This window comes from Rhinolophus sinicus, linkage group LG01 (genome assembly GCF_036562045.2).
Source record: "Rhinolophus sinicus isolate RSC01 linkage group LG01, ASM3656204v1, whole genome shotgun sequence".
Classification (NCBI taxonomy): domain Eukaryota; kingdom Metazoa; phylum Chordata; class Mammalia; order Chiroptera; family Rhinolophidae; genus Rhinolophus; species Rhinolophus sinicus.
In genome coordinates this window covers 68,751,355-68,772,569 of record NC_133751.1, presented here as the reverse complement: position 1 = coordinate 68,772,569, position 21,215 = coordinate 68,751,355, and the positions used below count along the sequence as shown (strand labels likewise).

The window sequence follows — 21,215 nt, the reverse complement described above, 5'->3', positions numbered from 1 at the left end:
CAGAACAATTACGAAGCCAGTTATCAACACTCCCATTTGTGGAGCATGTAAAAAGCAGAGGGTGGCCCATTTTCTCTGGAGCATTCTTAATTATATTCCATCCATCATCTGAAAGCTGTTCCATCACTTCCCCATGACCTTGACTTCAGTTAGATGTCAATTAACATGGATTTGCCCCTAATGCTTAGTCAACTTTCCAAAAAGGAAAAAGTTACAAAGCTCCAAAGTTCTGGGTAAAGCACAATGATTTTTCAGGAGACCAGGGATGGGGAGGAAGCCAAGCCATTAGTGAGTTATGGGATAGTCAGGGTTTGGGGAAGGTTAATGTAGAAAAATTTTAAATAAGTAAGTAAGAAACTAGTTGTACTTCTTTCCTGTTCCACTCTGTATCAGCTTTAAATAGCCACAGTCTCACCCCTTACCCTGTTGGTCAGATACTGTTGCATGTACACGTGTTTAATCTCGTCCCTCTTCATAATCTCCAGCTCCACATCAGTTGGATCTGCTTTTTCAAATTCCATTGTCTTTTGGATATCTAGACTTACTGCTAATGCCTTGGACGATCTAGACAATGAATCACGTGTTGTCAAATCCCCATCTTTTCCAGGAGCCAGTCTGAGGAATCCTGAACCTGGGGTTGTAGATGCCACTGGTTCCACCTGAGGGGGCTTTTCATCCTTACTTTGCATCAGCTGTTGCTTAAAAGCTAGGAGAGTTTTCTCATCATAGTGAAATCTCTTTTCAGGAACTTCTTCTGGGTGTATCTGAGGGATTTGGGGAATGGGGACATGCTTGGAAATGTGCAGAGTTGACTGAATGTTCTTCAGCTCTTGCACCAGGCATTGTATTTCCTCTATGACAGCCACTTTAAGGTCTCGAAGAGAGAGTATGCTCTTGTTCATGTGAATTTTCTTTGAATAGGTCTGATGAAAAGAACAGAAAGGAAGCAAAATGACAACCCACTCACAAAGGACAGTTTCAAATATGACTTGCTTTTGTCCCTTGACTAGTACATCTAACAAAAATTCGACATAAAAACTAATCTGATCATTCTCATTCACTAATAAATTATTCTTTTCTCTGATTTTTAGGCTTTTCCCTATTCAGCCTATCCAAATGGGGGAAACAGTCTTGATGTGACCTCTGGTACCTCAGCTGGCTTGTAGGGCTAAGTTCCCCTGTCCTCCCCTCCAACCACTAAATGGAAGTCCTTCCTGAAGGCTTGTACTCATCCAGGTCCCAGGGAGGGGAAGGTCATTCTTTGGTCAGGAGAACACAAGTAACTGCCCTTTCCTAATGGGGATTCAAATCCCTTAGGCTTAGACTCACCTAGGGTTGCCTAGCTAGGAAGATAAGTAACTAACCTGATAAAAAAATTAAAAGTAATAGGTGTGAAGATACTCACTGAACCTGGGAGAAAAAAATGGATGAAAACAGTGAGAATTACAACAAAGTGATATATATATATATATATATATATATATATATATATATACACACACACACATATATATACATACATAAGACAGTACTGAACAGAAGTCAAAGAGCTTAAGAAAACAATAACTTAACTGGAAAATACACTAGAGGGGTTTGATAGCAGACCAGACGAAGCAGAAGGACAAATCATTGCCCTGGAAGACAAGGCAGTGGGACTCACTCAAACAGAGCAGGGGGAAAAAAGGATTTTTAAAAAATGAAGATATGACATCATGGATGGATCTTGAGATTAAGCAAAACAAGTTAGACAGAAAAAGTCAAGAACCATATGACTTCACTCATACATGGGAAATAAAACTGAAAGCAGCAAACAACAAGACAAACAAACCAAGAAACAAAAACTCATAGACACAGACAACAGTTTAGTGGCTACCAGAGGGTAAGAGGGGAGGGGAGGTGGCACAAGAGGGTAAAGAGGGTCAAATATATGGTGATGGAAGGAGAACTGACTCTGAGTGGTGAGCACACAATGTGGTGTATTACAGAAATGTACACTTGAAACCTATGTAATTTTACTAACTATTGTCTCCCCATAAATTTAATTTTAAAAAAAGAATAAAGAAAAGTAAAGATAGCTTAAGGGACCTATGAGACAAGATCCAGTGGAATAACATTCACATTATAGGAGTCTCAGAAAAAGAAGAGAGAGAGAAAGGGTCAGAAAAGTTTTTTGAAAAAATAATTGCTTACAACTTCCATAACCTGGGGAAGGAAGCAAACATCCAGATCCAGGAAGCACAGAGAATTCAAAAAAAGATGAACCCAAAGAGACCCACACCAAGATACTTTATAATTAAAATGTTAAAAGTTAAAGACAAAGAAGAAAAATCTTAATAACAGCAAGGGAAAACAACTTGTTACATACAAGGAAACCCCCATAAGACTATCAGATGATTTCTCAGCAGAAACTTTGCAGGCCAGAAGGGACTAGCATGATGTATTCAAAGTGCTGAAAGAAAAAACTTTCAACTAATAGTCTACCTGGCAACATCATCATTCAGAACTGAAAGAGAGATAAACAGTTTTCCAGACAAGCAAAACCAAAAGGAGTTCACCACCACTAACCTGTATTTGCAAGAAATATTAAAAGCCTTCTTAAGCTGAAAAGCAAAGGTATTATCTAGTAATAAGAAAACATATGAAAGTAAAAATCTCACTGGTAGAGTCAAATATATAATAAATGTAGTGGATTAACTTCTTATAAAGCTAGTATGAAGGTTAAACAACAAAAGTAGTAAAATTATTTATAATTACAATAATTAGTTATGGGACATACAAAAGATGTATAACATGACATCAAAAAATATAAAACATGAGGGGAGTAAAAATGTAGAGTTTTTAGAATGCATTCAAACTTTATATATATATATATATAGATAGATAGATAGATAGATAGATAGATAGATAGATAGATAGATCTATCTACAGAGATATAGATATAAATGATTAGATATAGATATAGATACAGATACAGATACAGATACAGATATAGATACAGATACAGATATGTGAACGTCAGGGTAAACACTTAGCAAAAACCTAGAGTGGATACACAAAAGATAATGAGAAAGAAATCTAAACATAATACTAAAGAAAATCATCAATCCACAAGGGAAGCGAGCAAGAGAACTACAAGAACTGCCAGAAAATAATTAACAAAATGGTAATAAGTACATAACTTCTTAATAATTACTTTAAATGTAAATGGACTAAATTCCCAATCAAAAAGACACAGAGTGGTGGAATGTATTAAAAACAACAACAAAAAAGACTCATCTATACATTGATTACAAGAGACTTACTTCAGATCTAAGAACTCACACAGATTGAAAGTGAAAGGATAGGAAAAGATATCCCATGTAAATAGAAATGAAAAGAAAGCTGGTGTAGCTATAGTTATATAGACTTTGAAACAAAGACTATAATAAAAGACAAGGGCAATATGTAATGATTAAAGGCGGTCAATCCAACAAGAGGATATAGTATTTGTAACACTTATGCACCCAATGTAGGAACACCAAAATATATAAAGCAACTATTAACAGACCTAAAGGGAGAAATTGATAGCAACACAATAATAGTAGAAGGCTTTAATATCCCACTTACATCAACAGATAGATCAATGGGACAGAAAAAATCAATATGGAAACATAAACAATACATTAGACTAGATGCACTTAATAGATATTTAAGACACTTTCATATAAGACATTGATGAAAGAAATTTAAGCAGTACATGGAAAGATATTCTGTGCTCAGGGATTGGAATAATTAATATTGCTAAAATGCCCATACCATCTAAAGCATTTGGAATATTCTATCCAAATGCAGAATACACATTCATTTTACATGCACATAGAACATTCTACAGGATACATCACATGTCAGACTGCAAAACAAGTCTCCATAAATTCAATATTAAATTACATCAAGCATCTTTTCTGATCACAATGGTACAAAATTAGAAATCAATTACAGTAAGAAAACTGGAAAAATCACAAATATGTGAAGATTAAGCAACATGCTATTTAACAACCAATGGGTCAATAAAGAAATCAAAGGGAAAATAAAAGAAAATGGAAGTACAACATTTCCAAACCTGTGGGATTAATAAAAAGCAGTTCTAAGAGGGAAGTTCATAGCAATATAGGCCTACTTCAAAGAACAAGAAAAATCTCAAATAAGCAATCTAACTTTACACCTAAAAGAATTAAAAAAAAGAAGAAGAAGAAGAAGAAGAAGAAGCAATGCCCAAAGTTAGCAGAAGAAAGGAAATAATAAAGGTCAGAGAGGAATTAAATGAAACAGAAACTAAAAAAATGATAGAAAAGATCAATGAATCTAAGAGCTGGATTTTTGAAAAGATAAACAAAATTGACAAACCTTTAGCTATGCTCACCGAGAAAAAATACAAAATGAAACAAAAGTTACAATCAATACCCAAAATGCAAAGGATCATAAGAGACTACTATTATACACTGACAAATTGGACCACCTAGAAGAAATAAATTCCTAGACACATACAATCTTCCAAGTATGAGTCATGAAGAAATAAAAATTTTGAATAGACTGATTACTTGTAAGGAGAGTAAAACAGTAAAAAAAAAAAAAAAAAAAATCTCCCACCAACATGGTTACCTCTGGAACTCACTTTCCTTGGGGTCTGTCTAGGTGACATAGGGGAGCATAAGGCTTTGTCCCATGATGTTAAAAAAAAAAACTCCCAACAATATTTTTCATGATTATCTAGAATAATGCCCCCTTTGTACAAATGAGGGAACTGAAGCATAGATAAACATGAAGGACCTTTCCAGTTCTAAATTTCTATGACTATATATCCTTATGGATCAGATAGCGAAATGGGTGGTTTTAGAAGAATTCAATTAAAAACCCAGGTGCCTCTCATTGTCATACACGCTCTGGGTAAGTACCATAGAGTCTAGCTGTCCCAGTTCCTCTTCCTTCTTGGCAGCATTTATTCTCATGTGCTCGGGTATCTTATAGTCTGGGGCTGTCTTCAGATTGAAGTCTCCCATGCACACCTGAGCCTCTTTGATGGCTTGAACATCTTTGGGATCTTCATAGTCATCAGCAGGTTTACTCTTGTAACTATGAGAAAAATGGATGACCCAGCCACAAATATAACCATAGAGTCTATTTTGTCTAGTTTACTATAGGTATATAATCAAATTCAATCATGAAGCAAAAGTATAATTTTTAGTCTGTGATGTTACTTTTGTCTGTCCAAGCATGTTTTAAAGTTGACTACATTTAAAGCATCCCAAGCAAAATAAATACATACATATATACATACATACATACATACATACATACATACATACATGAATATATAAATCCATTCACCAGATGGTGCTAAAATAATCTGAATCATTCCTTGGCTTTGGTTCATTTCTAAGCAATTTACATCAACATTGTTATTGATTTCCTCAATAGAAATTAAGCCTTGGAGATGGGGTGGGTTTTTTTTTTTTATTCACTAAAACGTTAATTGGATTTTTTATAACATAAGTGACTGTCACAAAATTTGCCATAATATTTTCCAAAAAGGCATCTAATTCAAAATGAATATACGACTATGTGTTTGCCATCCCCTCTCTCCCCAGATTCCATGGAAATGATAGTATAGAGATAGCAAAGGGAATAAATTATCATGCATGCTGAGATCGGGATAGAAAGCCATGAGCAAACCAGTGACAGTGGTACATTTCTAAAAGACAGAAGATGAAATTACATTATTGGATAAACCAGACCAGAGAAAACTGTAGCCCAGAATACTCCCAGGAGAAAGCTATATAAAGATGAATATGGTCTTTTTGGTAGAGTTCCTAGGAGGCTCCAAGCACAGAGGGGGCAAGTATGGAGCAGGGAATGGAACATTAGACATTGTTTGGCAAAATAAATTCAAGGGTTGAAAAGGATGCCTGAACCAGTTGGGCCCTTCCAACTTTCCCATCTCCACACATAAAGCAGTAGCAACATTTACACATACACTAAAACTGAAGAACTAATCTCTACAGAACTATATTTACAGAAACTGCATGGGAAGTACTAAGGCATCTGGGGGATGGCCTGGCCCTCCACTGTAGGGATCTTCACTGGGAGACCCTAACCTAGCTCTCTCATTCTTCAAAGTGAAGCCTGTCAGTTAACATGAACATGGACACATGCCTTGCAGTCAGCCCTTTAGGAAAACCAACATATACAATAGCCGAGGAAATGCATGGCATTCAATGTATTAACTGACAATACTTTATTTGTATAACAACAACACTAAAATGAGGATTAATAGTTTTAAAAGAAAGAAAAGGAAGAGAAAGGAAAGAAAGGGGAAAGAGGGAAAGAGGGAGAGAGAGAAAAGGAGAGGGAGAGAGAGAGAAAGAGAGAGAGAGAGAGAGAGAGAGAGAGAGAGAGAGAGAGAGAGTTTTTTTTCAGTCTACAAAGACTTCAGAAAGTACCATCCAGATCAGTTGGATGGCTCTGGTGGTTAGAGTGTGAGCTCTGAACAACAGGCTTGCCGGTTCGATTCCCACATGAGCAGTGCCTTCCACAACTAGATTGAAGGCAATGAGCTGCTGGAGGGGTGATCAGATGGCTCAGTTGGTTAGAGCGCGAGCTCTCAACAACAAGGTTGCCAGTTCAATTCCTGCATGGGATGATGGGCTGCATTCCCTGCAACTAAGACTGAAAACGGCAACTGGACTTGGAGCTGAGCTGTGCCCTCCACAACTGGATTGAAGGACGATGACTTGGAGCTGATGGGCCCTGGAGAAACACACTCTTCCCCAATATTCCCCAATAAAATAAAATAAAATAAAAAACTACCATCCAATTAGTGTATTCCATCACAGGTTACTAGGGGAATATGCATGTATTAGGCGTTTGATGATAGAGCCACCCTTGAAGCAATCTATAAGAAATAGCTCAGATGATGCTGCAGAGGCTTCAACTAATGAATGGTCTTTGCTTACTGGAGATGTACCTAAAAGTGGCCACCAGGCTGGAAGTGGCCATAGGCTCTTCCACTGACATCCTGGGGCCCACACAGAACAGCTGGCTGTAGGCTGCTGCATAAGTTTCCTCAGAAAGGAGAACTATGAGATGGTGCCTGCCAACTAATAAAGGGCATCAAGGACAGTGACAGATAGACCTATATATCTCTATCTCTAGCTCCTCTATTTCTATCTTTATCTCTATATCTCTATGTCTATATATCTATGTCTGTATCTATCTATCTATCTAATATATATTTTAGAGAGAGAGAGAGAGAGAGAGAGAGAGAGAGAGAGAGAGAGAGAGAGAGAGAATGAACAAGAGCGAGCAAGCACACACTTCTGTTCTGGCCATGTTAGAGAAAGAAGGCCCATAATTATCTTCATGCTATAAATAACTAGAAAATTAAAAACATATGAAACAGCTATGTTCAGATATTGAATGATAGGCAGCATTCCACTAAGATCAGGAACAGGACAAGAATGCTCATTCTCACCACTTTGTTCAACATAGTAGTAGAAGTCCTAGCCAGAGCAATCAGGCAAGAAAAAGAAATAAAAGGCATCCAAATTGGAAAGAAAGAAGTAAAACTGTCAGTATTTGTAGATGACATGATATTATACATGGAAAATCCTAAAGACTCCACTAAAATACTGTTAGAACTAATAAACAAATTCATTAAAGTTTAAGGATATAAAATCTATATGTAAAAATCACTTGTATTCCTATAACTAATAATAAACTATCAGAAAGAGAAATTAAACCAAAAAGAATAAATACCTAGGAATACATTTAACTGAGGAGGTGAAAAAACCTGTACACTGAAAACTATAAGACACTGATGAAAGAAATTGAAGAAGATGCAAATAAATGGAAAGATATTCTGTACTCAGGGATTGGAAGAACTAATATTGTTAAAATATCCATATTTCCCAAAGCAATCTACAGATTCAATGCAATCCCTCTCAAAATTCCAATGACATTTGTCACAGAAATAGAAAAAGCAGCACTATAAATTATATGGAACCACAAAATATCCTGAATAGCCAAAGCAATCTTGAGAAAGAAGAACAAAGTTGAAGGCATTATGCTTCCTGATTTCAAATTAATTACAAAGCTATAGTAATCAAAACAGTATGGTACTGGCATAAGAACAGACATAGATCATTGGAGCAGAATAGAGAGTTCAAAAATAAACCCACGTATATGAAAATTAATTTACATAAATCCAAAGTTATGAATATACAATGTGAAAAGGACAGTCTCAATAAAAAGTGCTAGGAAAAGTGGGCAGCTACATGCAAAATAATCTCACACCATACACAAAAATCAACTCAAAATTAAAGACTTGAATGTAAGACCTGAAACCATGAAAACTCCTAAAAGAAAATATATGGGGTAAGCTCCTTTACATTGGTGTTGGTGATAATTTTTTGGATTTGACACCAGAAACACAAGCACCAAAAGCAAAAACAAACAAGTGGGAATATATCAAACTAAAAAGCTTCTGCACAGAAAAAAAATCAATGAAATGAAAAGGAAACCTATTGAATAGGAGAAAATATTTGGAAATCATATATCTGATAGGGATTAATATCCAAAACATATAAAAATTCATATAACTCCTTAGCAAAAAAAAGAAAAACCTGATTAAAACGTGGACAGAGGATTTTAATAGACATTTTTCTAAAGAAGACATAGAGATAGCCAACAGGTATATGAAAAGGAGTTCAACATCACTAATCATGAAGAAAATGTAAATTAAAACCACAATGAGATGTCACCTCACACATGTTAGATGGCTATTATAAAAAAGACAAGAGATAAAAGCTGGCAAGGATGTGGAGAAAAGGGAACACTTGTGCATTGTTGATGAGCAGGTAAATTGGTGCAGTCACCATGGAAAAACACTATGGACATTCCTCAAAAACTAAAAATAGAACTACCATATGATCTAGCCATCTACTTCTCGGTATTTATCCCCCCAAAAAATGAAAACACTAACTCAAAAAGATATATGTAACCCCATGTCCACTGCAGCATTATTTACAATAGCCAAGATACAGAAACAACCTAAGTGTCCTTCGATGGTTGAATGGATAAAGAAGATATGGCATACACACAATGGAATATTATTCAGTGATAAAAAGGATGCAATCTTGCCATTTGCAACATGGATGAACCTTGAGCACATTATGGTAAGTGAAATAAATCAGACAGAGAAAGCCAAACACCGTATGATCTCACTTACATGTGGAATATTAAGAATAAAAACAAGCTCATAGAAACAGAGAACAGATTGCCGGTTGCCAGAGGTAGGGGGTAGAGGGTGGGTGAAATGGGTGAATGGAGTCAAAAGATACAAACCTCTAGTGTAAAAAAAATAAGTCATGGGGATGTAATGTACAATATGGTGACTACAATAATATTATATTGCACATTTGAAAATTGCTAAGAGAATACATCTTAAAATTCTCATCACAAGAAAAAAGTCCTGTAACTATGTATGGTGATGGATGTTAAGTAGACTTATCTTGGTTATATTTACAATACATACAAATATCAAATCACTATGTTGTACACCTGAAACTAATATAATATTGGATGTCAATTATACCTGACACATTTTTTAAAAAATATAAAAGATCAATGAGATTAAGAGCTGGTTTCTTTTTTTTAAGGTAATCAAAATTGACAAACCTTTAGCTAGACTTTCCAAGAAAAAGAGCAACTCAAATAAAATCAGAAATCAAAGAGGAGACATTACAACTGATACCACAGAAATACAAAGGACCAAAAGAGACTACTATAAACAATTACATACCAACAAATTGGACAACCTAGAAAAACTGGATAAGGTCCTACAAACATACAACCTACCAAGACTGAAACATGAAGAAATAGAAAATCTGAACAGACCAATTACTAGTAAAAAGATTGAATCAGTAATTAAAAGCATCCCAACAAGCAAAAGTCCAGGACAAGATGACTTCATTCATGAATTCTACAAAATATTTAAAGAATTAATACCATTTCCTTTTCTTCCAAAAAAAAGAGAAGGGAAGGAAACACTTCTAAATTCATTTTATAAAACCAGCATTACCCTGATACCAAACCAGACAAAGACAATATAAGAAAATTCCAGCAATATTTTTAAAAGGATAATGTGAGTACACAATGATCAAGTAAAATTTATCCTAGGAATGCTGATTTCACATTTGAAATCAATCACAATATTAAAGGATAAAATTTTTTAAGTGATCATCTCAGTATACATATGGAAGTCATTTGATAAAATTCAACACTCATCTTTGATAAAAAATAAATTTAAAAATCCTTTCAGCAAACTAGGAATAAAAGGAAATTTTATCAATGAATAAACTGCTTCAAAAAGGCTGACATTACATTTCATAATAAGACGGAATGCTTTCTCCTTAGTTGGGAATAAGACAAGGATATTCTCTTCCACCATTTTTAGTTGACATTGTAGTACATATCCTAGACAACGAGACAAGAAAATAAAAAAGACACAGAGACTGGAAAGGAAAACTCTATCTTTACTCACATACAATATGATCATATTTGTAAACTACTGTAAAGAATCTGCAAAAAAAGCTACTAGACTTAATAAATGAGCTGAGCAAAATCATTGGGTTAAAGGTCAATATGAATTAAAAAATCAATTGAGAGAATTTCTACTTCTAAAAAGATGGAATAAACCTGCATTTTCCTATTTTTCCTGGTAAGTACAAATGAAAACCTTGGACATTAAATATAAAACAAACACAACATTCTGAAATGTGGGAAGAAGAAAGCAGACCACAGAGAAATTTGGGATCCAAGAAGAAGTTGATGATGGTAAGTTCTCTGGGTTTTCTTTTTGCCTCATATATATCTGACTTGAAGTTAAATATATAAATAAACTTAAGAAAGGAGCGCGGTAGGAGATGGGTGGAAAAGGTGAAGGGAATTAAGAAGTACAAGTTTCCAGTTATAAAATAAATAAGTCATGGAGATGTAATGCACAGCATAGGGGACATAGTCAATAATATTATAACAAGCCACCCTTACCACAGTGTCAGTGGAGACCCCTGTAGGATAGCTTGAACTTAGACTCCAGGCCCAATAGTAACAAGATGATCTACCCCGCCCTGATGGGTTAGTGTTTGAGGAGGCCAAGTGTTGAATGTTGACTTTTACCACCCTCCACAGTATCACTGGAGGCCAACTGAAGAGCAGAGTGCTATTAGTGGGGGCCTAGAGAGGATCTGGGAATTCCAACTCTTGACCAGCAAAAGACCCCTTCCTTCCTCAGGTGTCAATTGGAGAAGAATGGGTAAACTAGACTTCTATACTCATAATGAGATGGCACTCCTCCTTATCATGCAAAAGTCAGAGAAAGCCAGCTAAAACAAAATGTATAAGTAATATTCAGAATCTGATAATACTCAAAACATCTGGATTTCAATCAAAAATCACTCGTCATATCAAGAATCAGGATGTCTTCAACTTGAATCACAAAAGACAATTACCAAATGTCAATCCCAAGATGAGAATGTTGAAATAATCTAACAAGAATTTTAAAGCAGCCATCATAAGGTGCTTCAACAAATAATCAGAAAGATACTTAAGACAAATGAAAAAATAGAAAGTCTCAGAAAGAAACAGAAGATATAAAAAGGAACCAAATGGAAATTTAGAACTGAAAAATACGATAACCAAAATAAAACTCAATGGATGGGCTCAACAGCAGAATGGAAGAGACAGAGGAAAGAATCAGTGAATTTAAAGATGGAATGAAAGAAATCACCCATTCTGCACAAAAAGAAAGGCACTAGAAGTAAGCAAACAAACAACTAACATCAACAAAACACACAGAGCTTCAGGGGTCTAATATTTGTGTCACTGCAGTCCCAGAAGGAGAGGAAAAAGAGGAAAGGGCTTTAAAAAAAACTGTAAGAAATAATGGCTGAAAACTTCCCAAATTTGGCAGGAGATACAAGCGTACAGATTCAAGAAGTTTAATGAATCCAAAAAAGGATCAATTTAAAGAACTCTACACCAAGACACATCATAATCAAACTTCTAAAAACTAAAGACAAAGAAAAAAGTCTTGAAAGCAGCAAGAGAAAAATAACATCTTATATATGAGGGAAAACAATTTGAATGGCAGCAGACTGATCATTAAGAAACCATGGAGGTCAACAGGAAAAAGCACAATATTTTTATGTGCTGAAAATAAGAACTGTTAACAGAGAATTCTATGTGCAGTAAGAATATTCTTCAGGAATGAAGGGGAAATCAAACCATTCTTAGATGAAGAAAAACTAAGAGAATTTGTCACCAGCATACCTACCCTAAATGAATGGCAAAATGAAGTTCTCTAAATCGAAATGAAGATAGAAGAAAGAACTCAGAAACAACAAAAAGGAAAAAAATTAAAATGTTAATAGTAAACATATGGGCAAACACATTTTACTTCAACTATTGTCTGTTATGGTTGATGATTGAAGAAAAACCTATAACAATGTCTGATGTGTTTTAAAAATATATGTAGAAGAAATATTTATACAATTATTTTATGAACAGAGGAAATGGGTGGGGGAAAGGGGCATAAAAGCAGCTAAAACTTCTACACTTCATTCAAGCTGATAAAATGTGAACATGAGTACACTGTGATAAGCTGTATATATATAATGTAATACCTAGAGCAAACACTCAAAATGCTATACAAACTGATAACTCTCAAAAACACTATAGATTGGAACATCTATATTGGAACTCTAAAATATTCAAGTAAACCACAGACAGCTGGGGGGAAAAAACAAGAAAAAAAACACAGAACAAACAGAAAACAAAATATAAAATAGCAGACATAAGCCTTAAATATCAATGGTTACATTAAGTATAAATGGCCTAAATATATCAATTGAAGAATTGAGATTGACAGTGTGGATTGACCAACTGTATGCGGTCAATAAGACACTGACTTCAAATATAGCAATAAACGTAGGTTGAAGTAAATGGATAAAATCAGTTGTACTGTTCAAATACTGATTGTTTTCCCCCTAAGATCAGGATTAAGGAGTGGATGCCAGCTCTCCTTATTCCATTTCAACATAGTACTGGATGTTAAAGCCAGTGAAATAAGAAAAAGAATAAGAGGCAAATAAATTGAATAAAAAGAAATAAAACCATCCCTATTTACAGATGACATAACTGTCTACACAGAAAATCCCAAGGAACCTACCAAAACAATTGCCCTCAGAACGAATAAGACAGTCCAGCAAGATCACAGTATGCCAGATAAACAGTAAACTCAAATGTATTTCTATACTAGCAATGAACATGAACATATAAACACCAAAATGAAAAGCACAATACAATTTAGAATTGAAAAAAAAAAGTAAAATATTTATGTGTAAATGTAACAAAATAACTGTAGAACTTTTATACTGAAAACAACAAAACACAAAGAAATCAAAGAAGATCTAAATAAATGGAGAGTCATACCATGTCCGTGGACTAAAAGACTCAATATAATAAATATGTCACATTTCCCCAAACTGATACACAGGTTTAACATAATTCCTATCATAATTTCAGCAAGACATTTTGTAAATACAGACAAGAATATTCTAAAATTTACATGGAAAAGCAAAGTAACTAGAATAGCTAAAACATTTGGAAAAAAAGAATAAAATAACAGAAATCAGTGTATCCAATTTCAAGACCTATTACATGGCTACAGTAATCCAGACAGTGGATACTGGCAAAGGGACAGACACACAAATCACTAAATCAGAAAGTGAGCCCAGATATAGACCCACACAAATATGTCCAGATGATTTTTGACAAAATGCAAAAGTAATTCAACAGAGGAAATAGAGCATTTTCAAAACAAATGGTGCTAAAACAATTGGACATCTATAGGCAACATAATAAAAAATAAATCTAAGCATAAATCTCACACCTTATACAAAAATGAACACAAAATGGATCACAGACTTAAATGTAAAATGTAAAACTACAGAACGTTTACAAAAAGGTAGTAGAAAATTTGGGGGACGTAGGGCTAGGCAGCATTCTTAGACTTGACACCAAAACCAAGATTCAAGGAAAAATTGATATATAATTAAATATATCAATATAATTTCAATATAATTAAAAACTTTTGCTCTGCAGAAGACCGTGTTAAGGGAATGAAAAGACAAGCTACAGACTGGGAGAAAATATTTGAAGACATATCTGACACATGACTAGTATGTAGAATACATAAAGAACTCTCAAAACTCAACACTAAAATAGTAACCAATCTTATTTGAACATGGACAAAAGATATGAAGAGACATTTCACCAAAGATATATAAGCGGCAAATAAACAAATGAAAATATGTACTTGTTAAATAAAAATACCTCATAGTAGGAGGGTGCAGCTCATAGTAGCCTGTGTGGAGAAAAAAACGGCAACCTTGGGAGTTATTAGCACCACACTCTAACCAACTGAGCTAACCGGCCACCCCTTAGATTTTTTTTCCTTTTAAGTCACCTTCAGATGGTTAGAGACTTACAGGTGAAAGCAAAAACTATAAGATGTTAGAAGAACATACATCTTCTTGATGTTGGGATGAAAAGAATTTCTTAATCCTTAAGAATTACTCTGAGTGTATTAGTAAAATGGAATCCCTGCACTGAAACTCTAAGGACCATAGAAGTTCTTCCAAAGTATCACCACCCTGAAAGACCCAATTTATCTGTCTTCAATACCTCCATCTCTGTTTCTATTTCTTTCACTTCTTTATTTAAATGAAAAATTTTATATTTATTGACATTGTTAAAGATATTATAAGGCTCATATTAAAATGAAAGAGTATAAGTAAAGGATAAAAAAAAACCTTACAGTTCCTCCCATTCTTTTTTTCGCTGCTGAATCTTAAGTTGGGCTCTTTCAGCTTTTAATACAAGTTTCCTCGTTTTCTCAATTTCATTTTCCACCATAATTTGACTTAGTGTTTTAGGCCGAAATTGCTTCCCTTTTTCTATAATCGATTCTTCTGGCACATTCATATCTCCACCTGCACAGAAAAATAAACATTTTTTTCAGTCTTTTTGAAACATCAAAATAAAATTCTCAAATATTGTTTTTAACCTGTCACATCTTTATTTTTTAATTTTTATAATACAGTTGACATTCAATATTTTATATTAGCTTCAAGTGTACAGCATAGTGGATAGACATTTATGTAATTTACAAAGTGATCCCCCCAGTAAGTCTAATACCCACCTGGCACTATATGTAGCTATTACAATATTATAGACTATATTCCCTATGCTTGTACTTTACATCCTATCATTATTTTGTAACTATCAATTTGTACTTCTTAATCCTTTCACTTTTTTAACCGAGCCCCCAACTCCCCTCCAATCTGGCAAGCATGTTCTTTAGATTTCATATATAAGTGAGATCATATGCAATTTGTCTTTCTCTGTCTGACTTATTTCAAGTAGCATAATACTCTCTAGGCCCATATATGTTGTCACAAATGGTAACATTTCATTCCTTTTTATTGCTGAGTAATATTCTATTGTATATATGGACCACTTCTTTATACAATCGTCTATCAATGGACACTTAGGTAATGCGACTCCAGCTTCTTTTTCATTTTTATTAGCATGAAATATTTTTCTCCATCCCTTTACTTCCAGTCTTTGCATGCCTTTCAATAGGAAGTGGGTCTCTTGTACACAGCACATGCATAGGTCTTGTTTTCTTATCCATTCAACTACCTATGTCTTTTGATTAGAACATTGAACCCATTTATACTTAAAGTGATTATTGATAGGTACACAGTTATTGCCATTTTATTATTCATATTTATGTTCTTCCCACACCCTTTCTTCTTAAAGAAGTCCCTTTAACATTTCTTCTGATACTCATTTGGTGGTGATGAACTCCTTTAGCTTTTTCTTGTCTGGGAAGCTCTTTATCTCTCCTTCAATTTTAAATGATAGCCTTGCTGGGTAAACTTGGTTGTAAGTCCTTACTTTTCATCACTATGAATATTTTGTGCCAATTCCTTCTTGTCTCCAAAGTTTCTGTGGAGAAATCAGCTGACAGTCTCATGAAAGCTCCTTTGTAGGTAACTAACTGACTTTAAGATTCTCTGTCTTTAATCTTTGCCACTTTAATTATATGTCTTAGTGTAGGCTCCTTTGGGTTCATCTTGTTTGGGACTCTCTCTGTTTTCTGGACTTGTATGTATATTTTCTTCACCAGGTTAGGGAAGTTTTCAGTCATTACTTCTTCAAGTAGGTTCTCAATTCCTTGCTCTCTCTCTTCTCCTTTTGGTACCCCTATGATGTGAATGTTGTTACTCTTGATGTTGTCCCAGAGGTCCCTTAAATTATCTTTAGTTAAAATTCTTTTTGCTATTCTGACTGGGTGTTTTCTGCTTTCTTGTCTTCCAAATCACTGACTCGATCCTCTGCTTCACCTACGTAATCTGCTAGTGATTCCTTCTAATGCATTCTTCATTTCAGTTATTGTATTTTTCATTTATTACTGTTTCTTTTTTTATGATTTCTATGTCCTTTTTATGCTTACTATTTCCTTGTTGAAGTTCTCATTGAGATCACTGAGTATGCTTATAACCACTGCTTTGAACTCTATATGGTAGATTGCTACCATGAATTCAACCCATAATATCTTTTACAATATCAAAATAAAGAGATTTAAGTTATAATATTTGCTTTTAAGAATCTTATTTAAAAATTGGCAAGACATATATTAAACAATTACACAGCAAGAAAATGATGGACCATTGACATATATTGGGAAGCTTGGAAAATGTGTCTATGATATGATAGTAGGGGAATGGGAAAGCAAATGAGTCCTATTTGACATGCATAATTTGAGGTGACATATGCTAACTGAAGTGGTCTGTGGCTAATTAAAAAACTGGTCAGAAACATACAATCAAATCTATAATTTTAAAGTTATTAGCTTTTTCAATAAATGTCTACTGGGGGAATTACTCAATTCATGTTCTTAGAGATACTTTAAAGATACATGAAAAATTTAAATACTATGAGATGGTCATATAGTTATAACTCACCATTTCATAATTCAAATATGTGATAGTATGGAAAAGGAAAAAAAGTTTAATGTGTCCTGGACAGCCATGGAAAAGCTTTAAAAAAAATGTATAATTCAATCTGGATTCCCAAGAACTGGTAGAATTTAGAGAGAAGAGGAATGAATTGATCACTGCAGCAGGAATCTGGATATGGAAGTATCAGGCATAATTAGGGAGCAGAAAGCAGGACGATAGGCTAAAAATACAATACAACTCAAACAGTATGAGAACACACCATTAACAGGAAACAGAATAGGGATTTACTGTGGAAGAAAATACTTGAATAATAGTTTCACGATTTATCCAGGAGTCAAAAAAGAGCTATTAAATGTTTTTCAATGAAAAGGATAAACCAGCATTAATGTCAGTACTGTATCAGGATCACTAGACCAGACCTGGCCGAGCTACAGGGCCCTTTATTTGTTCTTGCCTGGGCTCTCCAAGCCATTCCCTGAATTCTTCCTTCTAGTCATCTGTGGTCACCCCGTGGGCAGTTATAAGAGGCAGGTTGCAGGTATTAGAGGTACTATTTTCACAGCTGTATTCTCAGCTCATCATTCTGTTTAAAGCACATGCTCTTAAAAAATAGTTTGAAATACTGTGTTCTAGCCCCACACTCTGGGGTGGGGCCCAGAAATGCGGGAAGAAACACTGCCTAGAAACTAGCATCTGGGGAAATCCTAGATTTAAGAATAGGTGGACATGGGAAATAAAAATACGGCAGCATCAGTTATTCTTATCCTCTCTCCGTCATATGACCAGGGTGGGTTTTCTTTAGCAGCCTGCATCAACAAGAAAGCTGGTGTAGAGCATTTGCTGGCAAAACTTGGCTTCTCATTCTCAGCCATTTCCCTGTCTCTCTCTTGATTATTTATTTCAAAGGCATAAAAGATGCGAGACAAGAAATTGAGCTCAAGCCACCAAAAAGGGTTCCAATGTTCCGCCTACCAATAAACAATTCAGTTTTGAAATCTTAACAAATGAGGATATAAAAGCCTTCTTGTCACTTAGGTTACCTATATCTTTCTGGCTATCCTTTATTCCAGGTCCCTCTTTATCAAACCGGTCCAATTTGCTTGTTTTTCTCTCTGACTGACTTGCCCGTTTGTATCGGGAGTACTTAGAGGGCTTCACAAGCCTGTAGGAGGATATCTTGTGTTCACTTTGAATGGCATGAACCACAATAGCATCACTTTGCAATGAATCATGAAATCTGAAAAAAGAAAAAAAAATTTGCAATAGTCACCATTCTAATCATTTAATTACACCATTTTATTCATTCTCTATGATTATTAAGTAATAAATAAGACCGCAAAACCCTATGCTTATAAATAATATCATATATCACACTGGATCCAAAATTTAATGCTACATATACCAACAAGGATGAGATAGAAGTTGGATAGGCCTTGGTTAAAGAGCAAGTAGAATTTTCTTTCTAATGAAAATACTAAACAACTCATTAGTAATTAATATAACTCCACTGCTTTGTTAATTTGTAGAAAAATGAAAACTTTTCAGGCAGATTATATTCAATGGATCATATCAAACTCTGAGAAAACATAATCTTCCCCCATATCTATTACCTCATATATATATACATATATATATATATATGTATATATATGTTATATAATATATATATACACATATATATAATATATATAATACATATAAAAGAGAATAGGGAGGTAGATATATGAAGTCGGACAACTAAGTTCGTGAACTTGTTGCAATGATGTTGCTAACCTTTTTTGATATCAGAGGGAATATTCATTATGAATTTGTACCAACTGGACAAACAGTTAACCAAATTTACTATTTGGAAGTGCTGAGAAGGCTGCATGATAAAGTTAGATGACCTGAACTTTTCGCCAACAATTCATGGCTCTTGCATCACGATGATGTACCAGCTCACACAGCACTGTCTGTGAGGGAGTTTTTAGCCAGTAAACAAATAACTGTATTGGAACACCCTCCTTACTCACCTGATCTGGCCTCTAATAACTTCTTTCTTTACCAAAGATAAAGGAAATACTGAAAGGAAGATATTTTGATGACATTCAGGACATCAAGGGTAATACAACGAAAGCGCTGATGGTGTTCAGAAAAAGAGTTCCAAAATTGCTTTGAAGGGTGGACTAGGTGCTGGTGTTGGTGCATAGCTTCCCAAGGGGAGTACTTCGAAGGTGACCATAGTGATATTCGGCAATGAGGTGTGTAGCACTTTTTCTAGGATGAGTTCGTGAACTTAATTGTCTGACTTTTGTATATCATGTTACTCTATTTGCATCTATAAAAAACATTAAGCTCAGGGATTCATACTACTCTCTAGTCCACCTTCCTCATACATCCCACATATTCTATCTTTTAGAAGTTCTTCACCAGTTAAATTGTTGCTGTTTTTTGCTGCTTGTTCATAATTATGCCTCCATCTTTTAATTTTAGAATTTAACTTATGTATATAGCAATTATTCTTAGCTTGTTTGCCTTTCTTACTATTTATCTAACTCAATCCTTTTAATTCTTATTTCTCCTTTTAAAATGACTTACTTTTTCTTTTTAATTTTCCCTTTTCTCTCATAGCATAGTATCTTTCTCATTTCTATAAGACTTATTCTCTTTATATTCTTGCCCATGGGAGTTTTTCTACTCTTTAAATTTCAGTCTTTCCATGAGACCCAGATAACATGAAGGAAAACATGGATGGTTTGGATCACATAAAAATTTAAAACTCTGCACAGTTAGAAAAATATGAACAAAGTTTAAGGCAAATGGAAGAGTAGGAGAAAGCATTTGCAATATGTATAATAAAAGACAATATTTATAGAAATAGAGACTAAAACTAAAATAAGGAGGAAAATAAATAGAACTCAAATAAAAATGAACAAGGAATCTAAACAGGCAATTCTAAGAATAAAGATAAATGAAATATAAACATATTAAAGAAATGCTGAACCTCACCAATAATCAAAAGAATGCAAATCATTCAATCAAAAGTTATCTTAATTGGTCTATTAGATTGGTAAAGATGAAAACAGTGGTAATATCCAGTGTCATTCAGGGGTGCAACTGTATCCTCTCCACCATTCCCATCGGATAGCTAGGTATACTTATCATTTCCTTCCATGTTTATTGAGGACGTGAAGCTATGAAGGATCAGGGCCTAAACCAGGGTGGGAGAGCAGGGCGTTAAGGAAACACGTGTTTGAAGACAACCAGCGTGGCAAGGAAGAGGTTCTACCTGGAGATGGTGGGCAAATTGGGTCCTAGAGCTGTGGGCACTTGTTCCCTGCTTCTGATAGCATCCAGGGAGATGCAAGGCCTCACCTCAAAGGTGATGGCTGCAAGTGTGTTGAATCCTAAAAACTGGGATCCTTTTAGCGTCCCCAAAGAAGTGGAGCACAGAATGAAAGGCCTGACAGAAGCAGGCAGGCTGTGACAGTGAGCCTCAGTGGTACTAAGACTGGCCTTCCTGTCTGCCTGGTGGAATAGGAACTCAGAGTCAAATTTAACTTCAATAAAATAATAATAGCAATATTGCTCATATACCTGAGTTTGTGTGTTAAGATTCACAGTTGCCGTATATATACATTTACAAATATTTCATGAATACTTATTATAGCCAAACATAGGATATTATGTGAGGGTTCTTTCTGAGAAAAAATTCTTACCCACTTTCATCTCTTGGTGGGTAGCAATCTAGATATAATTAGGGATTTAAATATTCAAATATTATCCAAGAATTCAAATATTCAAGGATTTAATGCCAGGTAATAAGTGCCAATAATTCACAGGGCAGAGTACCAGAGAGGAGACGGCTACACAGGGAGGGAACTCTGGGAAGCTGTAGAGGGCTCCCTTCCAGCCTTCAGGTGAGTCCTGATCCGCACATACATATGAGGAGTCTACCTGAGACTGGGGAAAGAAACACTGGACAGGAGCAGTTAGAAGAATCCCAGATCCCCCCGACCCCTCCCAACACACACCCAGGTTGGAATAGCTTGTGTTCCCACAAGCCTTATAATACATGGGACATAGGGTGAAGTACTTAGAAGGATTTTATCT

At 34.9% G+C, this 21,215-nt stretch overlaps 1 protein-coding gene across 4 annotated transcripts in view; it reads right to left on the bottom strand.

The window, feature by feature from the left end:
• The window catches only part of CFAP44 (cilia and flagella associated protein 44), a 94,167-nt gene that overhangs the window by 19,974 nt on the left and 52,978 nt on the right, over nt 1–21,215 (bottom strand). For 2 of the 4 annotated variants that reach the window (XR_012496298.1, XM_019734863.2), the window contains exons 23-26: nt 18,164–18,360; nt 14,912–15,086; nt 4,932–5,109; nt 423–923 (exon numbers count right to left, since the gene is read on the bottom strand). Coding sequence is in view for 3 of the 4 variants with exons in the window: in XM_019734863.2 (XP_019590422.2) it covers nt 423–923; nt 4,932–5,109; nt 14,912–15,086; nt 18,164–18,360 (1,051 nt within the window). In the remaining variant the exon portion in view is untranslated. Of the gene's footprint in view, nt 1–422; nt 924–4,931; nt 5,110–14,911; nt 15,087–18,163; nt 18,361–21,215 lie in introns of those variants that run through there. The other 2 variants (XM_074331850.1, XM_074331856.1) reach the window with 2 other exon arrangements.